Source organism: Symphalangus syndactylus, chromosome 12 (genome assembly GCF_028878055.3).
Source record: "Symphalangus syndactylus isolate Jambi chromosome 12, NHGRI_mSymSyn1-v2.1_pri, whole genome shotgun sequence".
Classification (NCBI taxonomy): domain Eukaryota; kingdom Metazoa; phylum Chordata; class Mammalia; order Primates; family Hylobatidae; genus Symphalangus; species Symphalangus syndactylus.
This window is the reverse complement of record NC_072441.2, coordinates 88,070,494-88,098,052: the sequence shown is the minus strand read 5'-3', so window position 1 is coordinate 88,098,052 and position 27,559 is coordinate 88,070,494. Positions and strand designations below refer to the sequence as shown.

At 46.3% G+C, this 27,559-nt stretch overlaps 1 protein-coding gene across 2 annotated transcripts; it reads left to right on the top strand.

Annotated features, from left to right (window-relative positions):
- On the top strand, positions 1-27,559 carry CFAP45 (cilia and flagella associated protein 45). 2 transcript variants are annotated; one of them, XM_063624969.1, is made up of 12 exons: positions 1-75; positions 6,572-6,697; positions 9,248-9,390; positions 11,353-11,497; positions 11,838-12,008; positions 13,160-13,338; positions 15,293-15,422; positions 19,130-19,276; positions 22,428-22,541; positions 23,138-23,331; positions 26,755-26,979; positions 27,360-27,559. In XM_063624969.1, the coding sequence occupies exons 1-12, from the start codon at positions 73-75 to the stop codon at positions 27,436-27,438; spliced, it is 1,656 nt and encodes a 551-aa protein (XP_063481039.1). In that variant the 5' UTR covers positions 1-72; the 3' UTR covers positions 27,439-27,559. The 2 variants fall into 2 exon arrangements, with proteins under 2 accessions (XP_063481039.1, XP_063481040.1); XM_063624970.1 differs by lacking the exon at positions 6,572-6,697 and having other exon boundaries at positions 6-75.

The window sequence follows — 27,559 nt, the reverse complement described above, 5'->3', positions numbered from 1 at the left end:
GCGTCAACACCAGGGCCTTGGCGGCGCCGAGGCGGCGGCAGAGGTCCGAAGTCAGGGCGTGTGGCTGAGGAGATGGTGAGGGAGAACCTCAGATGGGCCTCTTGTGTCCTGAATTGGGTGGGGACTCTGTGTGGGGAAAGTGGGGGCCTAGGGGAGGGCACAGTTGGGTCTAGGGGTCAGGGGGGCCCGGGAGTAAGGAGAACACCTCTAGAAGAAGCAAAGGAGATCCTGAGGTGGGTTCAGAAGAGGAATTAGGGATAGCATCGACAGTGATTGGAAATGTGGAGCGCGCTGAGCGGAGGAGTTGGGGAGAAAGGGATGCCCCAACCCTCTCCCCATTGCCATCAGAGCGGGGCCTCCGTGGACCAAAGATTGTGGATGTGGTGTGGGAAAAAACACTGGTGAGGAGGTCAGATAATGGGTCGTGGTACCTGTTTTGCCACTAACCAGCAAGGTGACTGTGGGTAAGTCACCTAATGTGCCCGAGCCTCCGGTTTTTCTTCTATTAGCAGGGCTTCGTGTCCCTCAGTAGATAGTCAATAAATATTTGGCAGTGAATGAATGAATGAATGAATGAATGAATAAATAAATGAGTGAGTGAGTGAGGAGGGTCTCAGGTTTGCAAGGCCCGGGAGAGAGATTGGGACAGGCCTGGCAGCCTGGGGTTTTCTGGGATGGGGAGGACTGTCAGGGTCCTGAAGGTTGAGAAGGCCAGCAAGGCCTGGGAGGAACCATGAAGGGGATGCCTGGGCTTGAGTGTGTTGGTCCCAGAGGGGAGGGGAAGGGCAAAGGCTAAGTGTTGGAGTCTTGGGTTATTGGAACTGACCTAGAATGTCTGGGGCACAACAGGTGGCAAAGGTTGCTACTTGGATGTACTTGTGGACAAACTTCAGGCCCAGGGGCTGCATTGCTTTTCTGGGGCTCAGTGGACTTCAGAGGAGTTTTGTTAATTATTAAATAAGTCTCCAACAAAGAGCAGTTCCTGACTTTCGAGGACTCCCTGCAGTGTTGTAATTGAGGTGGGGGGGTGTCCCCTTTCACTTATGTATTCTATTTGATTCAGTGTCCTATCGTCTCTTAGCATCTTACAAACACAGTGGCGTATGTATGTATGTGAGCACCTACTGTCATGCCTGGTGTCTAAGGGCATATGATAAGTGTTAGTTCCCCTTTTGTCCTCTTTTAAAAATTTCTTATTTCCAAGCTCTCATAGGGCATAAGTTGCACCTGGGGAAGACCTGTGGGCTTCAGAGCACCCAGATCAGGGATTCCCCATCCAGGAGCCACTCAGGGCAGGGGTTTGACTCACTGACTGAGCCCCTCTGAAATTCCTGGGACAGGACTGGGCATATAGACACCTTTGAGAAGCAGTGGGTCTAAGTTAGTGATCTCTGGCAGGCCAGGTGTGTGTGTTTGTGTACGTATGGTGCTACTCACTAGGTTTGGAGAATATTTAAAGGCGTGAGAAGAGATAGTAGTGGTGGTGAGGCTCACAATTAGGCAGACTTCCAGAACTCTTACAAAAATAATGATTAAAATCCTCCAGAAGGAGAGATGGAGACCTCAGTACTGACTAGGATGTTATCTTCTGGTGCCATCCTACAGATGGCCAACTTGGTCCCATTTGAAGAAAGAGGATAATTGCGTGGATCACTCAGAGTAAAAGGCAAGGGGTTTGGTGCATGGGAATCTCCCTTTCTTGGTAACCAAAGTCTACAGAAAGGGAAGTAGAACCAGGCCAAGAGTTTGAAGCCTGAATTTGCCAGCCTGCGGTGACTGTGCAAAAGAAGAACTAGATCTCAGAATGGGTAAGACATCTAGGAAAAGACATATCTTTCCTGAACATGTCAACCCGTTTAGTTGACAGGTGTTGGAGTTACATCAGGGAAACTTCACACTGACCTGTTCTAGCCCCATTCCAGCTTTGTCTTGCTGAATTTGAGTGAAACATCCGGGATCCCAGAATATATAATGCTATGGTGTTTTTGTTTGTTTGTTTGCTTTTTTTCTTTCTTAGGTCTGTATTCTCTTTCTTTCAGAGTTCGGGCACCAGGCCCATTGCTATGCTTTGTTTTCAAATAAAAATTATTTTATTGCTTTTTTTTTTTCTGGTCATAAAAATAGCTATCTACTCATTGCAGGAAATTATTCAATAAAGAAACATCTTAAGATGGTAAAGGTTACCTGACATACTGTTAAACATTTTTTTGAACATGCTTTCAGTAATACATTCTGGGCACATACCTGCCATACGAACATCTTTACAAGGGTACTTCTACATTTCTTTTTTCTTTTTGAGATAGAGTCTTGCTCTGTCGCCTAGGCTGGAGTGCAGTGGCACGATCTCGGCTCACTGCAACCTCCGCCTCCCGGGTTCAAGCGATTCTCCTGCCTCAGCTTCCTGAGTAGCTGGGACTACAGGCGTGTGCCACCATGCCCGGCTAATTTTTGTATTTTTGACGGGTTTCACCATGTTGGACAGGCTGGTCTCGAACTCCTGACCTCAGGTGATCCACCCACTTTGGCCTCCCAAAGTGCTGGGATTACAGGCATGAGCCACCATGCCTGGCCAAGAATACTTATGTATTTCTTTATTATTATTATTTTTTGAGACAGTGTCTTGCTCTGTCGCCCAGGCTGGAGTGCAGTGGCTCAACCTTGGCTCACTGCAACCTCTGCCTCCCAGGATCAAGCAATCCTTCTGCCTCAGCCTCCCAAGTAGCTGGGACTATAGGTGTATGCCACCGTGCCTGGCTAATTTTCATATTTTTTGTAGAGATGGGGTTTTGCCATGTTGTCCAGGCTGGTCTTGAACTCCTGAGTTCTATCGATCCACCCACCTTGGCCTCCCAAAGTGCTGAGATTACAGGCATGAGCTACTGCACCCAGCCTTATGTGTTTCTTACAGTCTGTTTTCTTTACAACTTAACACGTTATGGAGATCATCCTATATCAATGACTGTAAGTCAAAATTATCATTTGTTTGATCAGCAAATCTTTCTGCATCAGAGTCTCTCATAGAGCTCCTAGCTGTGGCTGAATTCTTGTGCTCCAGGAGTTGGATGGCTTATGAAGAGAGGGGGAGTCAGCTGAGTCACCAAGACGAAAATACCAAAGCAGGGCTGGCATCTTTATCTGTCCCCAGTCCTCATCTTCCCCAGACCCCCTGCCTTCTCAGCTGTCTTCCCTTCAAGAGTTATCTCCCTGCAAGCAGGACTGGATGTGCTTCTCCTTAGGCACTGTTCAGCTTCTTGGCAATATTTATTTGGTCATGCAAAGAAGAAAACCAGCCTGTCACCTCCTTAAAGAACTTCTTCGCTATTGCCTCTGGCCAAGAGGGATCCAGCTTTACATTTGTGCTTGGTTCTTCATTTTTTTCCAGTATGTTTACACAGGGACCTCTCTAATCCTTGTTACTCTTGGCAAAACTGTTTATTCTAACCCTGGTGTAAGGCTGCGGCTTCAAAGTCAGCATTTCCCAAATGAGGTTTTCTCAACCACCCAACCCTAGAGTTCAGAGCTTCCCTCTGTCCTGCTCAGTGGTCACTTTTCTGTGGTCATCTGTTTTTCTTCCTCTGTTCTGGCTCAGGCAGTCCTTGCTGTGACTTCCTCTTGACCTGGGTACCAAGGGCATAGGAAACAGGAGATGCAGGCTCAGCCCTGGAGGAACCTGCAGTCTGGCGGACACTTTAGCACAAGGGAAAACCTGTTGGAGTCATTGAAAACAGACAGGAAAACAAATGGAAAACAATAATACCTTCCATCTGTATTCCAAAGCCCTTTCACATACGTTATTATCCACAGTGGAGACCACATATATGATCTGGAAAACATGGAATGGTGGAGTGACTTGCAGTCAGGCAGTTGCATTCTGGAAAAGTATCCATCTCAATCTGGTCTGCAGTCCTGTCCTTGGGAGGTCATCTTGTTCAGTTTTATTCATTCATTCTTCATCAAATGCAATTTGCTATATTGTTCCTACTACATGTGCCAGGCACTGCACCTTTTCCCTTAATTACATACAAAACTCATGATCCAAAGCCATCCACCTTTTCCGGTTATTCCCAATGCTTAGCCTCAATCCCACCTACTGAAGTTTCTATTCATTTCCTCTTATTCTGTTTTTGGTGGAAAGGGGAGCTGTAGCTCACCACCTACCATGTAATAACCCTTCAGAGGCTGTTATTAGGCATCCTTGGGGCCGCTATATTTACCTTTTAATAAATCCAAGCTTTTCTGCGCTACAGTATTGGGGCTGGCTGAGGCTGTAGAGGGAGACTCCCTGTGTAAGCCTTTTGCTGGCTGTGCCAGGCAGTGAGGGAAATGCACGTATAGCAGTGTTCAATGTACAGCACAGAGACAGTTGGAAAATAATTGTCCAATCGAGTGTGAAAACCTGATACAGGTGTAACAGGCGCTGGGGTGTCTGGTTGGTAATGGCAGATCAGAGAGAGCTTTCAGAACACTGTCCAGGGCTTAGGGACCTGGAACGCATGGTATATTTCCCTGTCTACCCTGTTCCCTTATCAGCTGCTGATTCCCAGGCTTGGGGAGACCCAATGTGCCTGACCCATTCCTTCAAGGTAGCCCAGTTTAGAGAGGTGTGGGGCATGTGGGTTCCTCCAAAGTGAGGTTTGAATCAGCTTTATCATAAGCTCGGAGTCATCCAGTAGTCCTTGTAGACACTACCTTTTAGAGATAGACGTCTACTCTTGGGACTGAGCTGAAGCTGCCTGTCCTTTGGGAATGGAGGTTGTGTTAGTCAGATTCTTAGTTACAAGCAACAGAGCCAGAATTCCAATTTAAGTAAAAGAGAATGTGTTAAGAGGGTTTTGGAGAGCTCACAAATAGAAACAAAAGAAGGTTCTGCAGCTGGAACCAAGACCAAAATCAAAACCTAGACCTGGTCTGGCAAGGACCCTGATGCACTGTTGCACCCCCAAAACTGCCAACTCCTTACGTAGGGTGCCGCTGCTGGTATCGTTATCAGTGTTGCTCAGACACTGGGTCTGGCTGCCAGTTCTGTTTGGGTCAGAAAGGTTTTCCTTGTTCTGCCTTTCGGTCCACTAGTTCCCTAGTCATTGTCAGTCCAGGGCCATCTCATTGGCTAAGCCTAGGTCCCTTGGCCAGGCTGAGGTGAATATTTGATGGTCTCAGCTTCTGTAGTTGGAGAAGAGCACTATCTCCCACAACTCATTAGATGGGGAATTTGCCAAAATAGGAAGTTAGTAGGGGGTTAAAAAATGACTAAGGCACACTAAAAGGGTCTTGGGAGAGAAACAGCCAAATAGTGGGTATTATGAACTGGTTTGCTTGATTATAGCTAGTAATCATTTATCATTCACCCACTGCCTCAAGTTTATTGGGCATCAACCACATGCCAAGCAGTGGGTGAGGCACTTTTCCATCCTTTATATCCTGTGGTCCCACCATAACCTTGTAAGATTGTGGAGACATGAAGGAGGTCAAACAGCAGTGTCATTTGTGAGAAAGACTTGAAGCAGAAGCTGAAAACATTGGAGGCAAAGGGGACACTGTGCGTGTCTGGGGGGGGCAAGCTCAAATTGCCCCACGAGAGGTTGTCCTCTTGGGAAACTGGTACTAGGCAGATAATGAGAGACTGTTGCTTCTCTCCTCCTGCCATTCCTGCTTCCTTTATCCTTACTTCCATACTATGTGGCCGACTTGGCCTTCAGCTTCAGGGACTACAGAAATGCTCTTAAAAAAAACCCACAAAAACCAAAACAGTTTTGTTTTTAATTGACACATAATGATTGTACATATTTATGGGGTACAGTGTGATGTTTTGATACATGTAGATACATTGTGTAATGGTCGAATCAGGGTAATTAGCATATCCATTACCTCAAACACTTGTCATTTCTTTGCAGTAAGAACACTCAAAATTCTCTTTTCTAGCTAGTTTGAAATATACAATATAAATTAATATACATTGTATACATGTATATTAATATATATTATTGTATACCTGTATATTAATATACATTTATATGTAGTAATATACATTATCGTTAACTCTAGTCATTCTATTGCGCTATCAAATACTAGATCTTGCCATCTAATTTAATCTTACAACATTTATATTTCTCAAAATCCTCTCTTCTAGATATTGTGTATCTCTTTGGAGATATACAGTACATTATTATTAACTATAGTGGCCTTTCTGTGCAATAGAGCGCCAGATCTTATTCCTGCTATCTAACTGTAACTGCACTCTCGTTGACCAACCTCTCCCCGTGCCCCTCCCCTTCCTCTCTTCGGCCTCTGGTAACCACCATTCTACTCTCTACTTCTATGAGATCAACTGTTTTACAGAAATGCTCCTTTGTGCAGAGCTCTTTTTTTGCAGAGACCCCCCTGCTCTGTGGGGATACCCTCCATCTGTTGCTCTTTGTCCCCTATGGTTCAGAGTTTACACAGCCGCTTTCCCTAACTGTTTCTTTTTCACATGCCCACCCACTCCCCCAGTATGGGCTGGTGAATTGCTGACTTCCCAGGGTCTGGATGCCACTCAGTATTGGTGACCCAAACTTTCTGCCTCTTCCTGCAGCCACTAAGCACAGCTGGCACCCTGAGCTCCTCTTCTGCCGCTTCCAACAGGTCAAGGAATAAGGCTCGCTATCGGACCAAAGCCGTGAGCTCTGAGGTGGAGGAGAGCCTCTTTGGAGATATCAAGGTAATCTTCAAAAAGTCCTTTCAAGTCGATGCCACCTGCAGGCAGAGGCCCAAAAATGGAGCTCAGGGCAAAGCTTCTGCTGAGTAACCTTGCTCTCATAGGTAACTCCAGACTGAAGACAAAGGGGAATTCTGAGACCTGAGCTGCAGAGCTTTGGGATCTAGCAGGGCCTATGTAAACAGGGACACCTAGCTTCTTCCACCCTAGAATCTCTCATGTCTTTACAGTGTTTAAAATCTGTTGTAATGTCAAAAGGGAGGCTCAGCTGCAGAGAGTGCAATAGTTGCTCAGTTGAGCTCCATGGTGGAAACATTGCAGGGCTGATGGGCTAGGCTTGCAGACAAGAGCAACATCTTCCCCGCTCCATCCAAGGATAATAGTATCAGAGTACAATGCAAAACCATCCTCCTTTCCCAGTTGCTCAACTAAAACAGTTACTTAGCTTTGGGAAACGAGCAGGTCTTTATTTGCAAGTGTTATCTAGACCAAGAGGTGGACAACTCCTTTAGTCTAGATAAAGAGAGCTAGATAATAGAGCTTTGACTGATTTTGGTACACATGGAGTTTAGTAGGTAAGAAGGAAGAGAGGGAAGGAGAAAAAGAGAATGAGACATGGAGAGAAGGGCAGTGAGAGATTAAGAGAAGGGGAAAAGAGAAAGAGAGACACCAGTAGTGACCTGAATCCCTCTGCCAGTGGGGAAGGTGGGGAGAGGAGAGTTGATGTCTGTCCCTGCTCTTCAACATCTTTCTTCATTGTGAATTGAAGAGGACTCGCCAGAGGGATCAAGATAGGCTTCTTAATCCATTTAGAAGACTCTCACTCTGCAGCAGTTTTCCTGTTGGTAAGGGAAAGGATCAACAGATGCATTTATTTTTTATTATTTTTTTAAAGACAGGGTTTCACTCCTGTCACCCAGGCTGGAGCTGGAGTACAATGGTACAATCTCGGCTCACTGCCACCTCCACTTCCCAGGCTCAAGTGATTCTCCTGCCTCAGCCTCCCAAGTAGCTGGGACTACAGGTGCACACCACCGCACCTGGCTAATTTTTGTATTTTTTGTAAAGACAGGGTTTCATCATGTTTCCCACGCTGGTCTTGAACTCCTAAGCTCAAGCAATCTGCCCACCTTGACCTCCCAAAGTGCTGGGATTACAGGCGTGAGTCACCCCACCTGGCCAAAATGCAATTTCACTTACAGACATTTGTGTTGTTATTGTTGTTTTGGGTACATGTGGAGTTTTCTAGTCAAAGCAAAGAGAGATTTGGAATTGGCTGAGTTCTCCAGGAGTAGTCATGCTGGCTGGCAAAAGGGGGCTATCAGAAAAATGCTTGTCTCTTGTCCAGTTTCTTTGGCCTCATTGGTGGGTAAGAGTTCAGGAAGTCTCTCAATGGGCAGTAGAGGGCAGAAGTGGCCCGTGGCATGACTGAGTTGTGCCCACGTGAAAGCAGAGATGGGCACCAGGTGGCAGCAGCACACAGGGGACTGTGGGTGCAACGTGAGGTGGGACAAGCGGGGCCATCCCCCGCCTCTGGTCAGGATCACAGTGGCTGCATTAATGACACATCCTTTCCTGTGTTTAGACATTTTCTGAAACAGGTGATTTCATTTTCTTGTTATCTAACTCCTTCAGGGTTGGGGAATTTTGAAAAAAAGAAAAAAATCACACAGCTAGTCTGTGTTCTTGCTGAATTATAACTCACTGACCTCCTCACCACCAACTCAATGAGCTGGTAGAGAGCTACCCTTAGATCTTAAGGGTAGGCCTCTGCAGGTCATTTAGCGATTTCTAACTCCCTCAGTATGGCTTTTTGCGGGGGTTAAAGTAATTTAATCGTAAGAAAGAATTTAAAATTACCAATATCAAAGATTGTAAGAGTCTGTAACAAATTATATTGCTTCAAACCCACTGTGTGGTCCTAGAGAGATAATTATTTCTTCTTTCATAAAGGAAAATCTTTCATGGAGAGAGGAAAACCTAGAGAACAGAAATTTACTTTCATTCCTGATGATTTTAGACTAAGTATAGATACACACTAGTGACCCCCACTCCCTGCTATCCCTACCGTTCTGTGAGGAATACGTGTATAAGAACAAGAGACTTGTTCTCAGAAAAGCTGGTCAGGGCCGGGTATGGTGGCTCACGCCTGTAATCCCAGCACTTTGGGAGGCCCAGGTGGGCGGATCACCTGAGGTCAGGAGATTGAGACCAGCCTGGCCAACACGGAGAAACCCCGTCTCTACTAAAAATACAAAAATTAGCCAGGCATGGTGGTTGTTGCCTGTAATCCCAGCTACTCAAGAGGCTGAGGGAGGAGAATTGCTTGAACCCGGGAGGTGGCGGTTGTAGTGAGCCAAGATCGCGCCACTGCACTCCAGCCTGGGTGACAGAGCAAGACTCTGTCTCAAAAAAAAAAAAAAGAAAAGCTGGTCAGTACTTATCCAGCTGTGCTCAGATACAGGGCATCACGCTGCTCTATCCTTGAAGTTAGGACTGACCAGCAGGAAGTGGGGACGACAAGCTTCTAAGCTATTCTTTCTGAACTCATAGTCCCCAGTCCAGGGCCAGAGCGACAGCCCCATTGTGCTGCTCCGAGATAAGCATACCCTTCAAAAAACTCTCACTGCTTTGGGCTTGGATCGCAAGCCAGAGACCATCCAGCTCATCACCCGGGACATGGTCCGAGAACTCATGTGAGTACCCCGTCCCCTGCCCTTCTTTGTCCAGTCCTCATCCTTTTGCTAAGGATCTTTGCAGGGAGATGGGTAAACCCACCTGGTTTCACTCTGTCAGTCCAATCCCCACTTCTTTCCTATTCATTTTCCCCTTTTCGTTTCATAGTTCTTTCTTCTCCATCCTGGCCTCTCTAGTTTCTCCCATTGTTGTATCTATTATTGCCACTGTCCTTTATTCTCAGCTTCATTGTCCTTCCTTACTTCTGGCTGGCTGTGTGAGCTAAGGGACTGGTAGAGAGGAGGTGCTTAGTGTTTCCTCTCTAAGTCCCCATTAGTGCCCTCCCTAAAGGGAAGTGATCCAGATGAGTCACTTCCTTTCGGCTGCATTAAGAATCCAAAGCAAAGGGAAACTGACCAGATGCCTAATTAGCCCCCTGGCTTCCTCCCAGACTCTAAGGCCATAAGAGGAAATTCACAGGGGCTCCCTGGGTTCCTTTGGGATTAGCTCAACCCCACTTCCTGACTAGAGCTGCCCCCAGGCTTGAGGCCCTCCTGTGGGACTTAGGCCTAGCTCAACCATGTGCCCTGAGCCAACACTGTGCTCCGGTGGTTTAGCTCTTGTGTTAGTGCTTCACCCTCTACAACCGTTCTCCCTGGCCTGGCTCCACCCACTAAAAACCCTAATTCCCAGAAAATGCTACCTGTGTCACAAGCTGGAGAGGCACATCTGGGACACACCCCGGGAGCTGTGTCGGGCTGCGGCCCCTTACTGAGCATGTCTGGTCAGCCCTGGCATCAAGTGGCCAGATGTGGCTAGAGCCCTGCAGCCACTCCTGGAGCTGAAGGAAGGGAGGAAGCGTTCCTTCTTGGAGCCATCTAGTCCTGAAAACACGTTGGAGGACAAGTGGCTGGTTATTTTTCAGGGCTGCTGAAAGTAGTATGAACTGCTGTCTTAGATTCGGATCACTGCTGGTCACTCCAGATCCTAGGCTGTTTAGGGCCACGCTGCTTTGTGAAACACAAGATCTTGGCTAAGCTGCACATCTACTCACCCATTCTGTCCATCTCCTGGACCACCCTCCCCCAACACACACACACACTAGTTTTATTCGATGAGGTTGCACTTCCTGTCTCAGACATCTGTGTCTTATTGGCATGTACCTGCCTCACCCAGAAGCAGCTTTCTTCCCACCCCCCTAACTACTCCCTCCCCCATCTTTAATGTATGTCATTTGCTTGTAATCATTATAATTAGCGATTGGTTTGTTGAATGCGTTGGATAGCCAGAAAGGAGAGGTCTATAGACATGTCTCTGGCTATTGTTGATCATAGATTTTAATTAATATTTACGGTTCAAAGCTTCTCTCTAGGCTGGATGGGCAGGGAAGCTTAGGTTTATAACTAGCATCTATGTCAACCTTGTCTGGCGTCCCCTTGCCCTTTTTATGTCATCCTTGAGGAATAATCTGTTTTTAAAATTTAATTCAACAGCTTTGTTTTGAATTCTCACTCTGTACCAAGCGCTATGCCAGAGACTAGGCTACCAATGTGGTTAAGACAGAGTTTGTGTCCTGAAGGAGCTCACAAAGGAAACAGAGTTGCACAATTGGCTGTGATACAGGCAGTAAGAACAGAGTGCAGTAGGGGCTCAGAGGAGGAGGTGATCTATTGGGCCGTGGTGGGGAGACAGAGTGGGCACATGTGGACATGATGGGGGGTCTTAGCTGTACAGAGAAGGTAACATATGAGCTGGACCTAATAGAAAAAGACTTAAAATGTCTCTTTTTAGCCTTCAATGCTACCTGACCCCCCACTTGGAACCTCTACTCCCCAGTGGACCCATGGCACACTTGCCATCTCTTCTGCCATTGGGGGAGTCCACTGGCATGATGGGGAGAGGGGAAGAGAGCAGAGAAGCCTGAAGTGTGGTGCCGAGAGCTTTCCCTCTCCCCTCCCTAACTCTGTTCATTCTTGTGTCAGTGTTCCCACACAGGATCCCTCCGGGGAGTCCCTAATCATCAGCCCTGAGGAGTTTGAGCGAATCAAATGGGCATCCCATGTCCTGACCAGAGAAGAACTTGAGGCCAGGGACCAGGCCTTCAAGAAGGAGAAGGAAGCCACCATGGTAGTTAACCTCCCTAAACCTTCACCTCTGCAGATGGGTGGCAGAATCAAAATGCACTGGGGAACTCTCATTAGGGGACCCTGAAATGAGGCACAAATTATGTACTTAATGAAGAAATATTGCAGAAAGGAGACCAAAGAGCAATACCTGAGATGAGAGGTGGGAGCAACCGGGGCCAAGGGGAGGGCTGAGAATGAAGCCAGGCTATGGAACTTCTTGGTTCTGACATCATCCCTGGCTGAGGCAAAATTGTACTGGGTCACCTGTGGTAGCCAGGCTAGCGCCCAGGGCACAGAGTGCATGAAATAATCTCCCACTGAGCCAGACTGATCTCCCTTAGGATGCAGTGATGACACGAAAGAAGATCATGAAACAGAAGGAGATGGTGTGGAACAACAACAAGAAGCTCAGTGACCTGGAGGAGGTGGCCAAGGAACGGGCCCAGAACCTCCTGCAGAGAGCCAACAAGCTGCGGATGGAGCAGGAGGAAGAGCTCAAGGACATGAGCAAGGTGGGCTCTTCGTCTCTCCCTTCCCTCTGAGCACTCACTGCCGTCCCTCCTCCCTCCCCTTATTCCCACAGTGGACAAGGCCGGGGACTGGTGGGGGTGTGGGCAGGGGCGGGGCGGGGGAGAGCTGCACCTGCTGTGGTAGTTGCAGTGATCACAGTGAGGACTGTCTCTGCCACCTGTTCGCTGTGTGACCTTGGGCAAGTCACTTGCCCTCCCTGAGCCTCACTTTCTTCATTTGTAACTTGAGGGTGGTAAAACTACTTTGTAGAATCATTGGCAGGATGAAATAAGGTAGTAGACGGGAGAGGCTTTGTGGGCTAGGATTGGTAAATTAAATGTGAAGTGTTACTTTTATTTTCATCCTGTTAGTTCAGTTCTGGCCACATATGGTGGTCGAGGCAATTGGATGCTTTTGGAGCACCCAAAGCTTTTCCTTTGGCCGAGAGCCTAAAGACCAGAGGCTCATTTGAATTCTGTTGTAACTCATTTGCATGTGGTTCACTTCCTTACCAAATGAAAAGTGCTGATTCCCCAATCCCTGCACCTCTGACTTCTGTCTCTCAGGTAAATCTTCTCTATGTATGCCTCCTTTAATTTTCTAAAGGTTTTACTTTTGGGTTCTTATTGATGGGCCTGTGGTTTTTCATCCCTTTTGTGTCATGTTGGGCTCTTCCAGCTTAAAAATCTTGTGGCCTGGCCTCTGCAAGAGTGTCATAGCTCCCCTGAGGAGAACAAGGGGTCCAACCTGGAGTTCATAGGTCTCTAAGTGGAACAATGGACCTCTGAAGTTTTATAGAAATTTTGTGTGTACATGTATAAGTGAATTTTATGGAGGAGAGGGCCTGTTGCTTTCATCATATTTCCAAAGGGTGACCCATTACCACCAAAACCCTAAGATGTAGCTCCCTGAAAGATGCTATTCCAGGCCCCTCCTTGCACAGACCCTGGCACCTAGCAGGAGGCCAGTAAATCTTTGAGCTAAACTATATTAAGGGGAAAGGTAAATATAAGAACATTCTTACTTCCCCGGACTCATGAGCAGTCATGCACACCTCCAGCATGCTCAGCAGTATAGCATTCTGTTTCCATTTCTTCCCCTTAAACTTACACATCCATAGGCCTAGTGCTACAGTTTAATCTCCACTCTCCAGATTATCCTCAATGCTAAGTGTCATGCCATCCGGGATGCCCAAATCCTGGAGAAGCAGCAGATCCAAAAAGAATTGGACACAGAGGAGAAGCGGTTGGATCAGATGATGGAAGTGGAGCGGCAGAAATCCATTCAAAGGCAGGAGGAACTGGACAGGAAGAGGAGGGAGGAAAGAATTAGGTAAAGATGTGGTTTTGGCATCTCCCTCTCTAAGCTATTTCCATGTATCTTTAGGTCCATGTAGCCTAGCAAAGAGGTAAGAGATGAGAAATGGTCATTATTGTCATCTACTTATTATCTCAAAACTTTATGAAGTGATACATAGAATCACAGAACTTTTTTTTTTTAGAGGGAGTCTCACTCTGTCACCCAGGCTCTGGAGTGCAGTGGCATAATCTCGGCTCACTGTAAACTCCATCTCCTGTGTTCAAGCGATTTGCCTGCTTCACCCTCCCAAGTAGCTGGGATTACAGGCACGCACATCCACACCCGGCTAATTTTTGGATTTAGAAGAGATGGGGTTTCACCACGTTGGCCAGGCTGGTCTCAAACTCCTGACCTCAAGTGATCCCCCGGCCTCAGCCTCCCAAAGTGCTGGGATTACAGGCATGAGCCTGGCCAGAATCACAGAACTTTTAGAAGCTTATTTCCCAAATCCTAGGAGGCACTTCACAGTCTGGCTGCAATCAGTCTCGTTTCTCACCCCCACCTGCCATCTACTCTGTGCTTTTTCCCAGGCCCCCAACATGCCAGGCCTTGTGACAAGTTCTTAATTTTTTGTTGTTTTCTCTTTTTTGAATACCCTTCTCTTTCCTTTTCCTCCTGGAAAATGCTGTTTCCTTCCCTTTATATATAGCTTTGCTGTCACCTCCCTCATGTCACCAGGCAGGCTTAGTGGCTCCCTTGTCTGCGCCCATCACTCTGTGTTTATACTCCAGCATCCCACTCTTGTGCTGTGGCTCTCTGACCCTCCTAGATGCTATGCTCATTGGGGACAGGTCCTTTCATATCCATTTCTGTAGCTTCTGAGCCTAGCAGAGTGTTTGGCCTGTAATTGGTGCTTAATTCATGTTAGGATGAATAAATTCAGTCTCCCCTTCATTTTGTGCGGAAAAGGACAAGTCCCAGAGCAAGTAAATTATAGAATAATAGTGTCCTAGATTTAGAATGCCAACCATACAATACATGAGTTACCTTTATAAATAATCTTTGTACCACACTGAATGGCAGTTTTATCTCCCCAACTGTATCCTGTTCTCTGGAACCATTCATCTCTGTGCTTCGTATACTATACCTGGTACATTCACCTCTGTACTTCTGGTAGGTGCCTGGTATACTATAGTAGGTTCCCAGTGAAAGGTTACTGAGTGGCTAAGTGGCTGTCCATCTTCTGCACAAACGGCTCCAGCAAAGGAAAACTCTCTGTTTTATTAGGCAACTGTAATGATTTGAGCTGGTCCTTATATTGAGCCCAGACTTGTTTTCATGTAACCCTTTTACTCTTTACTCCTGTTTACTTCATCTGGAGTCATGAAGCCATTCGAGCACTCTGTCTGAATGTGGCTTTCATACTCTTTCCCCTTGATTCTTATCCTAATATGTGTCTTCTCCCATTCTTCCAGCGTTTACTCATATGTCATGGGGTCTATGCTTCCAAGTTCATTGACGTCCTACTAACACACAGGGAATCACTGGCAACATTGCTTGTAGACCCTGGGTTTTTTTTTTTTTTTTGGCTTTTTACTATTCAGCTAGCTTCCTATGATTACTATTCAGCTAGATTCCTATGATTAAGAATTGGGAGGTGGTAGGATTTCAGAAACTCTTTATATCCTGGAAGGTAGAAGGTGTTTTATCAAGTGGGGTACCCTTCTTGGGCAAACAAATAAAGAAGGAGAATCTCAGGAAGAGTGAGCCCTGGAACCAGGAGCTCAGGAGAAAGGAGGCCAACCCTTGAGGTCCTTCCTGGGGGAAGGACTTTGGTCTGGGCTCATGAAGCATATCGATGTTTAGGGGGCACTTGTCAAATTGTTTCGGTGACACCACCCATCTTGGGGGTTGTTTAGGTGGAGGTTGGACTCTGGGAGACGTGGACCCTGGGTTTCTAAGACACTGTGGCACTGTTCTCTTCAAGAGGAAGGCGGCAAATTGTGGAACAGATGGAAAAGAACCAGGAGGAGCGATCGCTGCTTGCTGAGCAGCGGGAGCAGGAGAAGGAGCAGATGCTGGAATATATGGAACAGCTCCAAGAGGAAGATCTAAAGGTAACAGGCCAGACAGACAATGCCACATTTCACCACCAGCAGCATCAAAACCCTTCAAGACTCTGGGGTTTCAGGGTGTTGACTGATTTTCTGCCAGGCACATGCTCATTTCACAACGTCATCACCATCAACTTTTTATTGCCATGTTAAATATTCATTTCACCGTGGTGTCACGCTGGGGGATGAGCAGTGATTTGGATAGATATTGTCCCTTCCTTCCAAGGACTTGAGGTCCGAGACTGACATATCATTGTGAATAGACACATAAAGGAAATATATGGCTGCATGCTTTGCACAAGTAAACATAGGGATGTTTTATAGTCTTCCCTCAATCACCTAGGGATATTATATACTTTGTAGATGAACAGTAGCAATATCTTAGTTCCAGACTCCCTGCTGTTACTTCATTCAAAGTACATAGCATCCCATTGTCATTAATTGTGTTGTGAAACCAAACCTTTTCTTCCTGTTAGTCCAAATAAAATTAGTAGGCATATTTATTGCAAAAGAAATGATGACATACCTGCCCAAACTAAGAAGACTTAAAAAGTCATCTTCTGTGTGCCTTCTCTGGGCCGTAACAATGTATAAAACCCTCTAGCACAGTGAGGGACATGGCAGGCACTTGGATAATTTATTTTTTCCTCAATTTTTTATTTTGAAAAATTTTGCATAGAAAAGTTGAAAAAATTGTATCACACCCATAAACTCTTCACCTAGATTTAATGATTATTAATCATTTACGTTAGTTGCTTGTTTCTTTCTAGGTGTGTGTCTATATATATATATATTTTTATTGTCAAACTATTTGAAAGTAAGTTGCAGATATCCTGACACTCTGCCACTAAATGCTTCAGCCTGCAGCTCTGAAGAACACGGACACTCTCTTACATGTCAACAATACCATTATCACCTCCTCCACCAAAAACTTGAATTCAGTGATTCCATAATATCATCTAATAGTTAATCCACATTCACATTCCCCAATTGTTCCAAATATGTATTTCTGGCTTTCTTGTTTCCAAACTAGACGTTAATCAAGGTTTGCACATTGCATTCGGTTGAGTCTCTTTAGTTTGTTTTGATCTAGAAGAGTTCCCCCCATTCATTCATTCATTCAGTCATTCATTTCTTCATTCATTTTTATAACACTGATATTTTGAAGCATCTAGGCCAGTTGACTTTAAGAATATCTCACATTCTGAATTTCTGTGATTGCCTCCTCATGGTGCCATTTAACTTGTGGAACACATATTCTTTTACGATTCTCTTCCTCCCCTGTGTTTATGAATTGTCAAGTTGTCATCAGCTAGTGCATTTGATGGTGGTGAGTGACAGGGGGACGTGAAGAGTCCTGCAGGTGGGCAGACTTGTAATTATGAAGCCTTCTCACCACACCTGCAGTGTGAGGAGCTGCTAGAGAAGTGGAGTGAAGATCACCTGGGTAGTTGGGGAAACTGAAAGAGCACACAGCCCTGTGAACTGCATGAGAAGGAGAATAGCAGGGTGAAGACAATGAGAGACCTGGCCAAGTTACTCCATTTCCTGGCTCAGGGGAGAGAGAGTGGGAAAGGGCCAAGAAGGAAAGTTATGGGGCAAATATGCAGGGTGGTGGACGAGAAGTGAGGGCAGGAAAATCCAACTAGATGTGGGGAGTGGGAATTGGTGGGCTCACTGAGGAAGTTCTAGGAGTCCATGAGTCAGCACCATTATGTTGATGTTGTGTCATTATCCTTTTAATGTCCTTCTAATAGGCACTCCCTGAGTCTCCAGGAAGTATTATTGGGCAATTTTAGCGAGGAAACCTGTGCCTTCCCAGCTTTAGACCTACTGTATCATCTCATGGTGGTACGAAGGGCAGCGTTTCCCACCTTGCTAGCAAAGGGGAAAAGGGTGAAGGGCGTTTATCTGGGGTTGCTTTGGAAGGGCTTCAAAAGAAACAGGGAAAGTCCTTTGGTGTCTTGGAAATGAAATGAACCAATAAAAACAACAATCCAAAAAGTAAATAAATAGGGAAAGAAGTAAATAAATACATGATTGCATGTATGTCATACATCAGAAATCAACAGCATCTTTAGCTTTGAGGGCCAGTGAGATTAAATGATGTCTGGGATACAAATGGCAGGCCTAAAACCAGTGAGAAACAGGAAGGAAAGGAAGAAAGGGAGAAGGGGGAAAAGGAGCGTGAGAGTTGGAGGGGCAGAAAGGGAAAAGTGGAGTGAGCAAAGAAATGAGTATGGTGAGAGAGAGGGAATGTCTGTGACTCATGCACCACATGGACCTCAGAGGCAGACAGTTGCCGTACCGCTGTGGTTCAGAAGGCTTCCTGAAGGAAGAAGCCTTGAACTGGGCAGTGAGCCAAGCTGGCAGAGAGCCAGCACTAGAGGACGACACACAGGGAGAGTTACCTTGGTTAGATGAATCAGGGCAACAGCTGGGCTGAGGAAGAGCTGGAATGCCAGGGAGGGATTTAGTCTTTGGAGAAATGGAGGGAGCTGGAAACAGTGTGGGAGGTGGGGTGAGTTAATCAATAGAAGAACTTAAGGAGTCTGAGATTGATTGGAGGTGCTTGGGGGGCCAGCTGTTCCCCTAATTCCCATGCCCCTCTGCACCTGAGAATGTGCTTGGCTCAGAAGTGGTCTGATCATTGAGAGCTGTTGAAGGCTCAGGTCTGGGAAAGGCAGGGGGATCCTTCCTTAAAAACGACCTTGTTCACATTGGTACTCTGATCTCTGTCAAATGTTTCTCTGTGTCTAAGAACTTTTTTTCTTTCCTTTCTCACATGCCTCTCACTTTGGTCCTACCTTCCCTGCCTCATTTAGCAATGGTTTATCGAATATTTGCTATTTTCCTTGCATTGGGCTACATGTTGTTGGGGAAGAGAGGATGTGTGACACAAGGTCCCTTGTCCTGTAACTGGGGCAGAGCGAACACATATGAAGTGAGTGGGGACCTGCAAGGCAGTGTATGATCACCTTGCAAGAGGTGTGGCGCCACCTTAAGTGCAGAGAGAATTTAGAAATGGAGAGAGAACTGAAAGTTGAGGCAATCAAGCAAGATTTCCAGAGAAGGTTGATACTTTAATTTAGACAGAACAGGTTTCAAAATTTTAGCTCTGGAGATTATAAGCTGTGTGGCCAGTGGGGAATTCACTTCAATGCTGGGCCTCAGTTTATTGGAGCAAGAGAGATAACGAGGCCTACCTACCTTTTAGGATTTTTGGACATATTTAGATATTGGAGATAGTCTGTGTACAGTGCTCAAGAAACAGAAAGTACTCAGTTAAGGCAATATGTATTATTTCAGTCATCACTATTGACTGGAGAGTGAAAGTTGGGTTTAAATGGGAGAGGGACATTGAAGGGAGGAGAAGCACAATGAGCAAAGCCACAGGGGTAGGATTTAGCAAAACATGTGAGAGGCAATTGTGTGGAACTTTAAGAGCTTCTGCTTCCTGAAAATATAGAGATCAATAGCATCAGGGGCTGCCACAAAGTCAAGTTGGATGAAGACTGTAAAGAGGCCATTTGGTTGAAGAGGGCATTGATGACCCTTGAAAAAAAGGTTTAACAAAGGATAGTTGTGGACACTAGACTGCAGGCAATGCATTTGTCCCCCTCCTCTGTCTGCATCTCTCTATCCCTGGATGCCAGTGGCTTCTTGTCTTACCTCTTTGTACTCTGAGGCTCTCTTTCTTTTGCTGGCAGGACATGGAACGAAGGCAGCAGCAAAAACTGAAGATGCAAGCTGAGATTAAGCGCATCAATGATGAAAACCAGAAACAGAAAGCAGAGCTGCTGGCTCAGGAGAAGCTGGCAGACCAGATGGTGATGGAGTTTACCAAGAAGAAGATGGTAGGGACTTGGTTTCTTGGACCTTTGGCTAGGAATGGAATGTCTGTCATAGGGAGAGGAGGGCCTGAGAACTAAGGGAACTCTAGTGGAAGGCAGCTGCACCTTCATTCTAAGATGCACATCCTTAGTTCAAGGGCCTGGCTTCTTTGTCTCTTCATCTTAGCCAGTCCACTTGTTCATTAACAGAGACAGCCTAGAAGGGACACCCAAATTAGCTTTATCCTCATTAACACCTTTGATTAGAAGTTGGGATGAGGGCCATGTGCAGGCAGAAAAGAAAACTGAAACTATTGGTGAAAGTGAGTTTTTTTGTGGATTTGTCATGACTTGCTTAATTATAACCCTGGTAATCATGAGTCAGAGGTTACTTAAATTTCTTGTGCAAATGCCTATATTGGGCATCCTGTATTGGTTTGATCTCTTTACCTCATGATCTGCCTGCCTCAGCCTCCCAAAGTGCTGGGATTACAGGCGTAAGCCACCATGCCTGGCCGGGAAGATTCTTTATAAATGTCACATTTCCCTCCAACCTGCACTCAGAAAATAGTCTTCCCCCATCTCCCACCAAAGAACCTATACGACAGAGCAAATGCACAGTGGAGGAGCGAGCCATACCTGCAGACAGTTGCAGATGGATGTAGCTCATGAATGTGTCAGCTCATTCTGGGGCAAAATTGAGTAATAAAATGATTGGGGTCTCTGGGGATTGGAGAGTAGAAGAAGGCTTTTAAGACTGGTTTAGATAAAGTGAACATGGATTTATGCAAAAAGAGGAGGAAGTACTCAAGGTGGCAGGAAAGTTATTAAATTCTTCATGTGTTGGTCTTGTCTGCCCTGCCAGTTTTGAAATTCCATGATGACAGAAACACATTGTACTTCTCTATGCTCCTCTATAGTAGTTATTTTTAAAGAAGGCCAGGGGAGGGTGTGAGTATAATTTGAATGGCATGTTTGGTACACCTATATGTTCTGAATACAAACCACAGAAAATGAAGCTCAGCGAAGCTCACTTATTGGCTTTAGTATTCTTATTGGATGCTGGGGACACTCTATGCAAGCAATAGAGTGAGAATGCAGGTTTGGGGACATAGATCATTCCTACATAATAACAATCACATAACTATCATTTAGTGAGCACCTAGACTGTGCATAGGCTCTGTGCTAAGTGTTTTACATGTGTTATCTCTTTTAATCTTTACAATAATCCTGTGAAATAGTCATTGATGATTCAAAATATACTGGATGCTTCAATATGTGTCCAGTCAGACTAGGCTGAAAATACCTAGAAAAATGCTGTACCATTGGAACTCAACCACTATTTTCCTAAGTGGATGAAGGTGGGGATAATGAGCTAATTCTGTGTAGGAGTTAGCGCACATATTTTCTGGCTGCAGCAGAGAGTTGGTAGTGGACATAATAAGAAATGAGGATGGTGAGATGACAAGACAGCTAAGAGCAGTTGTTGGGGTGTCTTGGACCTTGAGTGGAGCTGGAAGGGTGGAATGATAAGGAGTTGCCGTGAATTTCTAAGCAAGAGAGGAGTATATCTTGTCTTTATCATGGAAAGGACGTTGTCAAGGTATAGCTGGGAGAGGCTGGAGACTGGCCACGGAATCAGGCACTTGGGCATGTCCACAGTCCACTGTAAGTATCTACGTATATCACAAGCCCTTACCGACCTCACGGTGGTATCTATTCTTGCAGACAGGGCTGCCCCTGCAGAGCTAAAAGCAGAAATTGGTTGTAGAAACACCCAGAGTTCCCTGTCCTGCTATCTAGGGCAGGGTGGACAGAGGAAGCAGCTTGACAACAGCCCTGTACAACTTACAGGGGCAACTCACTGGGTTTCACAGAACTCTGGTCAGGTAGAATGAGGGCAAGGAAGGTGTTTTTTCTTTTTTTGATGTAGTCTTGTTCTGTCACTAGGCTGGAGTGCAGTGGCATGATCTCAGCTCACTGCAGCAACCTCTGCCTCTCGGGTTCAAGAGATTCTCCTGCCTCAGCCTCCCGAGTAGCTGGGACTACAGGCATGTGCCACCATGCTCAGCTAATTTTTGTATTTTTAGTAGAGACACTGTTTCACCATGTTGGCCTGGATTGGTTTGATCTCTTTACCTCATGATCTGCCTGCCTCAGCCTCGCAAAGTGCTAGGATTACAGGCGTGAGCCACCATGCCTGGCTGGGAAGATTCTTTATAAATGTCACATTTCCCTCCAACCTGCACCATTCATCTTATGATTGCTCAAGAATGGCAGTTGGGAAGCTGGGCTTGGGAAGCTTTTAAGGATATGCCTGTATTTTCAGAGAGGTGGAAAGGGAGCTAATTTTGATGGTTCATTCTTTAAGTATCTGGTAACCACTGTGGGACTGCCCAAAGCATGGTTGGCTCTTTGCCCAGGGCCTAATGAGATAACCTCCACCTGCTGTACTTTACAAGACAGGCAAAGAACCACAGTTGTTTCTTGGCCCAGTAGCCTTGCAACTTGAAAATAGTCTATGACATAGTGGAAGGAGTGTGAAAGCCAGGGTCAGAATACCTGTGTTCAAATCCTGTTAGGTAGTTTACTTCCTGTGCAATCTTGGGCAAGACCCTTGATCTTTCTGACCATCAGTTTCCTCATCTATAATATCTGTCTCAGGAAATGTTGTGAGGGCTCTCCAGGATAACACATAGGAAAGTGTTTTGTAAACAATAAAGCATTTTATAAATGCTAATTGTTTTTATGTTCATGCATTGCCAAATTCATTTTACCCTATTTATTTATTTATTTTGAGACAAGGTCTTACTCTGTTGCCCAGGGGGATGCAGTAATGCAATCATGATTCATTGCATCCTCGACTTCCCAGGTTCAAGCAATCCTCCTACCTCAGCTTCCTGAGTAGCTGGGACTATAGGCACATGCCACCAAAGTCTTTCTCTGTGGCCTAGTCTGGTCAGGAACTCCTGGGCTCAAGCGGTCCTCCTGCCTCAGCCTCCCAAAGTGCTGGGATTATAGGCATAAGCCACGGCGCCTGGCCTCATTTTGTCCTATTTTAAAAGGAGTCAGGAAGTGGCAGGGGAGATATTGGAAAGTCTGTTGCAGGGGTTTTGTTTCTGTCTGCAAGGCTGGGGCAATGGCAACTGTTCTACAAGGCCTTTCCTTCCGGCAGGCTCGAGAAGCAGAGTTTGAGGCTGAGCAGGAGAGAATCCGGAGGGAGAAAGAGAAGGAGATCGCCCGCCTGAGGGCCACGCAGGAGAAGGCCCAGGATTACCAGGCAGAACAGGTACCTGCTTAGTCTCGACTTCCCTCTACTTTTCCCACTTGCTTGCCTACCCATCCCTTTGACAGGCTGTAGAATGGCCTTGAGGGTGGAGATGTGGAGGAAAGGATGCAAGTTACCTAGACTTCAGTCGTCTGAGAAGGAAGGGGTGGCCTGCTCCCAGGGTCTGTGTCAGCAGGGATTGAGCAGTGTAGCATGTGCTTAAGGTTCAAGAGAAAGTTTTTCACTGCTCCATAAAGAACTTTTAACCTTAACCAACCAATGAAATGTGTCACCAGGGGAAACTGTGGTATCTCCACCATTAGCAGTTTTTAAAATTAGAAGCAGTTTCAAGACTGCCTGGAGATGTCTGAGGTACAGGGAAAGAACTGGGATGAGTGGGTTGGAAGGACAAGATGACCCCTCAGGTTATCTTCTAACCCAAAAGTTTGATGACAGGATTCCATTTATCCTTTCCTAGAATAACTAGCTGCCAGAGAAATTCATGGTGCTTTTCAAAGCAGACTGTCAGAGTCTGTAAGTAGGTGTCTTCTTAAAGGCACTTGGTCTGTACTTCCAGCTATTTTGTGCCCTCACTGGTCCCCTGCCAACTTTCCCAGGATGCCTTGCGGGCCAAGCGCAACCAGGAGGTTGCAGACAGAGAGTGGCGCAGAAAGGAAAAGGAAAATGTGCAGAAGAAGATGGAAACAGAGGCCGAGCTGCGAAAAAGTCGGCTCGAACAGGTGGCTTTCAAGGAGCACGCTCTGGCTGTTCAGGTGCAACGGGACCGGGATGAGTTCGAGAGGATTCTTCGGTAGGAGGGGCCTGGGAACCTTGGATTCCTTTCCTTGTACTGTAGCAGGGATGATCCGTATTGGATAGAGAGAAGCTTTCTGGCATGTTAACAGATGCTCATCCATCTTGTCTGGGTTGGTGGGATCATTATAACTAGATGGACGATTGAAACTTTTAAAAATCACTTGAGCCAAGAATTTTGTGATTAGAGAATTGGGAGATAGCACCTGGAATTGCTTAAGGAATTGGCAATGACTGGGATTATTTACCCTGGAGCAGTAAAAGTATAAATAAAGGTAAAAATCTGGTCCCTTCTGCTGCCCTCTGATCCATGTGCCCCTGCGAATTAGGGATGAAACTGCAAGAGGAGTGGTTTAGGAAAGATAGAGAGAAGAACTTCAGACACTAAGGGTTGTGAGTCATTGGAGCAGGACTTTAAGGGAGCTGTTTGCCATTCATTTGACAAATATATATTAAGCACAGAAATGCAGGGCTCTGCTCTGGATGCTATGGAGGACATTAGAAATTAACAAAACACTGCTCTTGCCCATTCCACAGGAAAGGTATTAGAGATTTGTGTTTGGATGGACCGCACCTACATCAATCCATCTTTCTTCCTTGATAGCTCTTTATCCTTTTACTTTTGTTTTCCCTTTTGGCTCAATGATAATTTCAACACATAAGTGGAAGCTAAATGTTCACATCTCTCACTGTTCTGCTCCCTCCCTCAAAGCAGTCAACAGTCACAGCTGCCATTGGTTTCCCTCTCTGCTCTATTTTCCACCAGTCAGATTTGCCACCCCCAGACCTGGTCCCTGGGGGTGTTCTCCTGGTCTAACTGGAAATGACTCTCTTTTTGCTCTGGTTCAGACCCTACAACATCAGAATTTTTCAAAAGGAAACAAGCCAAGCAAAAATTGAATTGAAGGGATACAAAATTATAGACATTATGCTCAGATAAGTAGAGATTAAACAATATAGCATCACTTTCTTGGTTCATATGCTCTAGGTCCTTCCTCTTGGCTATGGGTAGTTAGTTACATGCCAGACCAGGCTACCCAGACCCCTAGTTAGAGGCAAAGCAGGTCTTCAGGAGCGTCTGTCCTTACCAGAGCCAGATTTTTGGCCTTTTATTGGACTGCAGGCCCCAGCATGTCACCTCTGGTGTGATGCCCTTTGGCTCTGTAACTTTCTCTGCCCCCAGGGTTGTGCCATGGTCACTGGACACGTAGTGAAGAAAGTAGCTTCCTAAATGCCCCCCAAGATTCTGCCCTTGGGCTACAGACTGCCTTCCAGATGTCTCCTCTCTCCTTCCTGGCCTCTATGCCCTTGGACATATGTATTGCTGTTAACAGGCACTAATAAATATTAATGAAATAAAATTTAAGTCCTACTTTTGCTGCCGACCCATTTGTCTTTCCTTTGCATCCTTTGCCTGAAGCATATGAACTAGCCAGTTATTAAAGCTAGACCAGCCTTTGTGGAGAAGTTCAACTTCACATGTTGTTGTAGGTTAGTGTCTAGGCCTAGTGTCTCCAGGGCCATGTGACCACCTTGATGGGTATCTTTACTCAGAAGCATCTCTGCCACCGCCCAAATCCAACTTTCTCTGCTTCAAAAGCACAGCCTCCTGTATGGCCTATATGTGGACTTTTGTTTCTGAACAGAGGGATGTCCATACTTCTCAGCCTGTTGACTAAGCAGAGACAGCTGACTTTCCCTACCAAGTGGTTTTTAGAAATGTCTTGGAGCTTTTGAAAAATATGATGACAAGGCTTCACTTCCTGGATTGTGATTTAAATGGTCTGGGATTAGGCCCATGCGTGAGTATGTTTCAAAAGCTCCCAGGTGATTCTAAAATGTAGGTAGGCTCTGTGATCACTGCCCTAACCCAATGGAATGACCAGGTTCGTCCTCATTTGGATTTTCAACTGCCTGGCACCACCGGGACTCTCTAGTGACACATACAAGTCCCCCTTTTCCACACTTACCCCTTCACTCAGAAGGGGGTGAAACAATAGAAAACTGTTCTAAATACAGGAAAACAATGGCAAGGCAAAGAGGAGAGTCCTTCTGCTATCAGAGATGTGTCTGGGAAGTCAGGATTTGGTGTCTAAACACAGAAGGCTGAGGAAGCCAACAGTACTCTTCGGGTAAACTGGGAAGTCTCTGTAGAAGGCATAGAATTTTGGGATGTTTGCATGATGGAAAGAGTTTCTGGGAGTGGAGAGGATGCTGCATGTATGGTGGATCTTGGAAGAAAGCTAGAGGGAAATGAGGAAATGAAGCAGTGTTGTAGGTACCTTTTGTTGGGGTATCAGTGACTCTAGGGGAGGAGAGCAGGTGAGAAATTCCTGCCTAAGATGATTTTACATTTCATTTTTTAAATTATGTTGAGAACAAAATTAGATGTTAGCTTAAGAAGGCCTATAAATGCATTTTTTTTCTGAGATGCGAATGCATTTCATTTGAGTGTTTCTGAGCCTTTCCTGTTGCCACTAGTGATTTTCTCCCTGATATCAGGGTCCATGAAGTATTTTTGTGGAAGAGGTTTCTAAGGGAAATTTGGAGAGATGGATCAGGAAGAGAACTGAGAGATATCAGGCTGAGCTCTTTCCTTCTTCCAGTAACCAGGGTGGAGCTAGCATGACACTTTACTGCATCATTTACATTTCCAAGCATCGAGGGAGGGAGGGAAGGAGGCAGGAAAGGAAGGAAGGAAGCAAGGAAGAAGGAAGGAAGGGAGGGAGGGAGGAAGTAAGGAAGGAAGGAAGGCAGGAAGGAGAAGAAATCTCAGGATAAGCTGGAGAGGAGTTGTACATTGTTATCTGGGAGAAGTAGGAACAATAGTTCCCAGTGGGTGAAACCCTGGGTGTAAGACTGGCTACATAATTTTCAGGGCCCAGTGAAAATTGAGAATGTGTAGCTTGGGCAACATAATGAGACTTCATCTCTAAAAATAATAAACAAAAAATTAGCTGGGTGTGGTGGCACTGTCTTGTGGTCCCAGCTACTCGGGAGGCTGAGGTGGGAGAATCACTTGAGCCCAGGTGGTTGAGGCTGCGGTGAGCTATGATAGCACCACTGCATTCCAGCCTGGGTGACAGAGCAAGAGAGTGGGGACTCCCTTGTTCAAAAATTATTGAGAATTTCAAAACAGTGAAAGCAGAGCATCAGACCTACCTGGGGGCCCTTCTAAGCATGCCCATGACATACAGTCATGCGACCCTGGAGCTAGTCCTGGCTGGGTAGGAGAAGGGGGCATGCATGGGCAGCAGCTTTTGGGGCTGATCTTTGAGTTACAAAATGGGGCTGGAGCCTAGAGGGCTGTGGTCTCTGAGGCATGTCTACTGGAGGAGCCCATGCAGGAGGCTCCCCCACCACCTTTCCTGGCCTGGGCCAGCTCGGCTGAGTTCATTCCATTCCTGTTTCCCTCTCCCAGGGCTCAGAGAGAACAGATTGAGAAGGAGCGGCTGGAGGAGGAGAAAAAGGCCACAGGGCGCTTACAGCATGCCAATGAGCTCCGGCGCCAGGTGCGCGAGAACCAGCAGAAGGAAGTGCAGAACCGGATTGCCACCTTTGAGGAGGGCCGGCGCCTCAAAGAGGAGGCCCAGAAACGCCGTGAGCGCATCGATGACATCAAGAGGAAAAAGCTTGAAGAGCTGAGGTGCGCTGGAACCTCCTCCTTTCCCAAATCCTCTTCCCTCCCCTAAAGAGGTGGCACCACAGGCTGGGAAGCATGGGGATTTGGGGGTGAAGGGCCATGGCAGAGATGCTCAGGGAGAGGGCCTTCTCCCCACCCAGGGCTCATCCCTCCGAAGGGGGCTCCAGCAGAAAGTCCTGAGATGGGGTCTTGCTGGCTCTCTGGGAACTCTTTGGCAGGATGCTGGAGCCTTGGCATGAATGTGTGTTTGGGGGGTGGATTGTGAGAGCAGGGTTGGGGCGTGCAGGCCCCCAGGTTCAGTAAACCCCACCCAGAGCCTGCTTCTTCCCGCCTCCTGTCTGGGCCAGTACCTTTCCTTATACCTGCCTGCATTTCCCCGGCAGAGCCACTGGCCTTCCCGAGAAGTACTGCATTGAAGCTGAGCGCAAAGCTAACATCCTGCCAGCTACCTCTGTGAACTGAGGGGAGCCTTCGTGGCCCTCAGGCTGCCTTCGAGGGACAGATTCTGCCCAGTCTCTGGGTGTCCATAATTGCTGCTAACCTAGACATTTCATAGTTACAGATTAAATCTACTTGACTTTAA

What these genes read in the sequence shown, in the direction of transcription:
- CFAP45 (XM_063624969.1), top strand. An exon ending in GAGTTCGAGAGGATTCTTCG is followed by an intron (nt 23,332 to 26,754) that starts GTAGGAGGGGCC and finishes TCCCTCTCCCAG; the next exon opens with GGCTCAGAGAGAACAGATTG. An exon ending in AAAAAGCTTGAAGAGCTGAG is followed by an intron (nt 26,980 to 27,359) that starts GTGCGCTGGAAC and finishes TTTCCCCGGCAG; the next exon opens with AGCCACTGGCCTTCCCGAGA.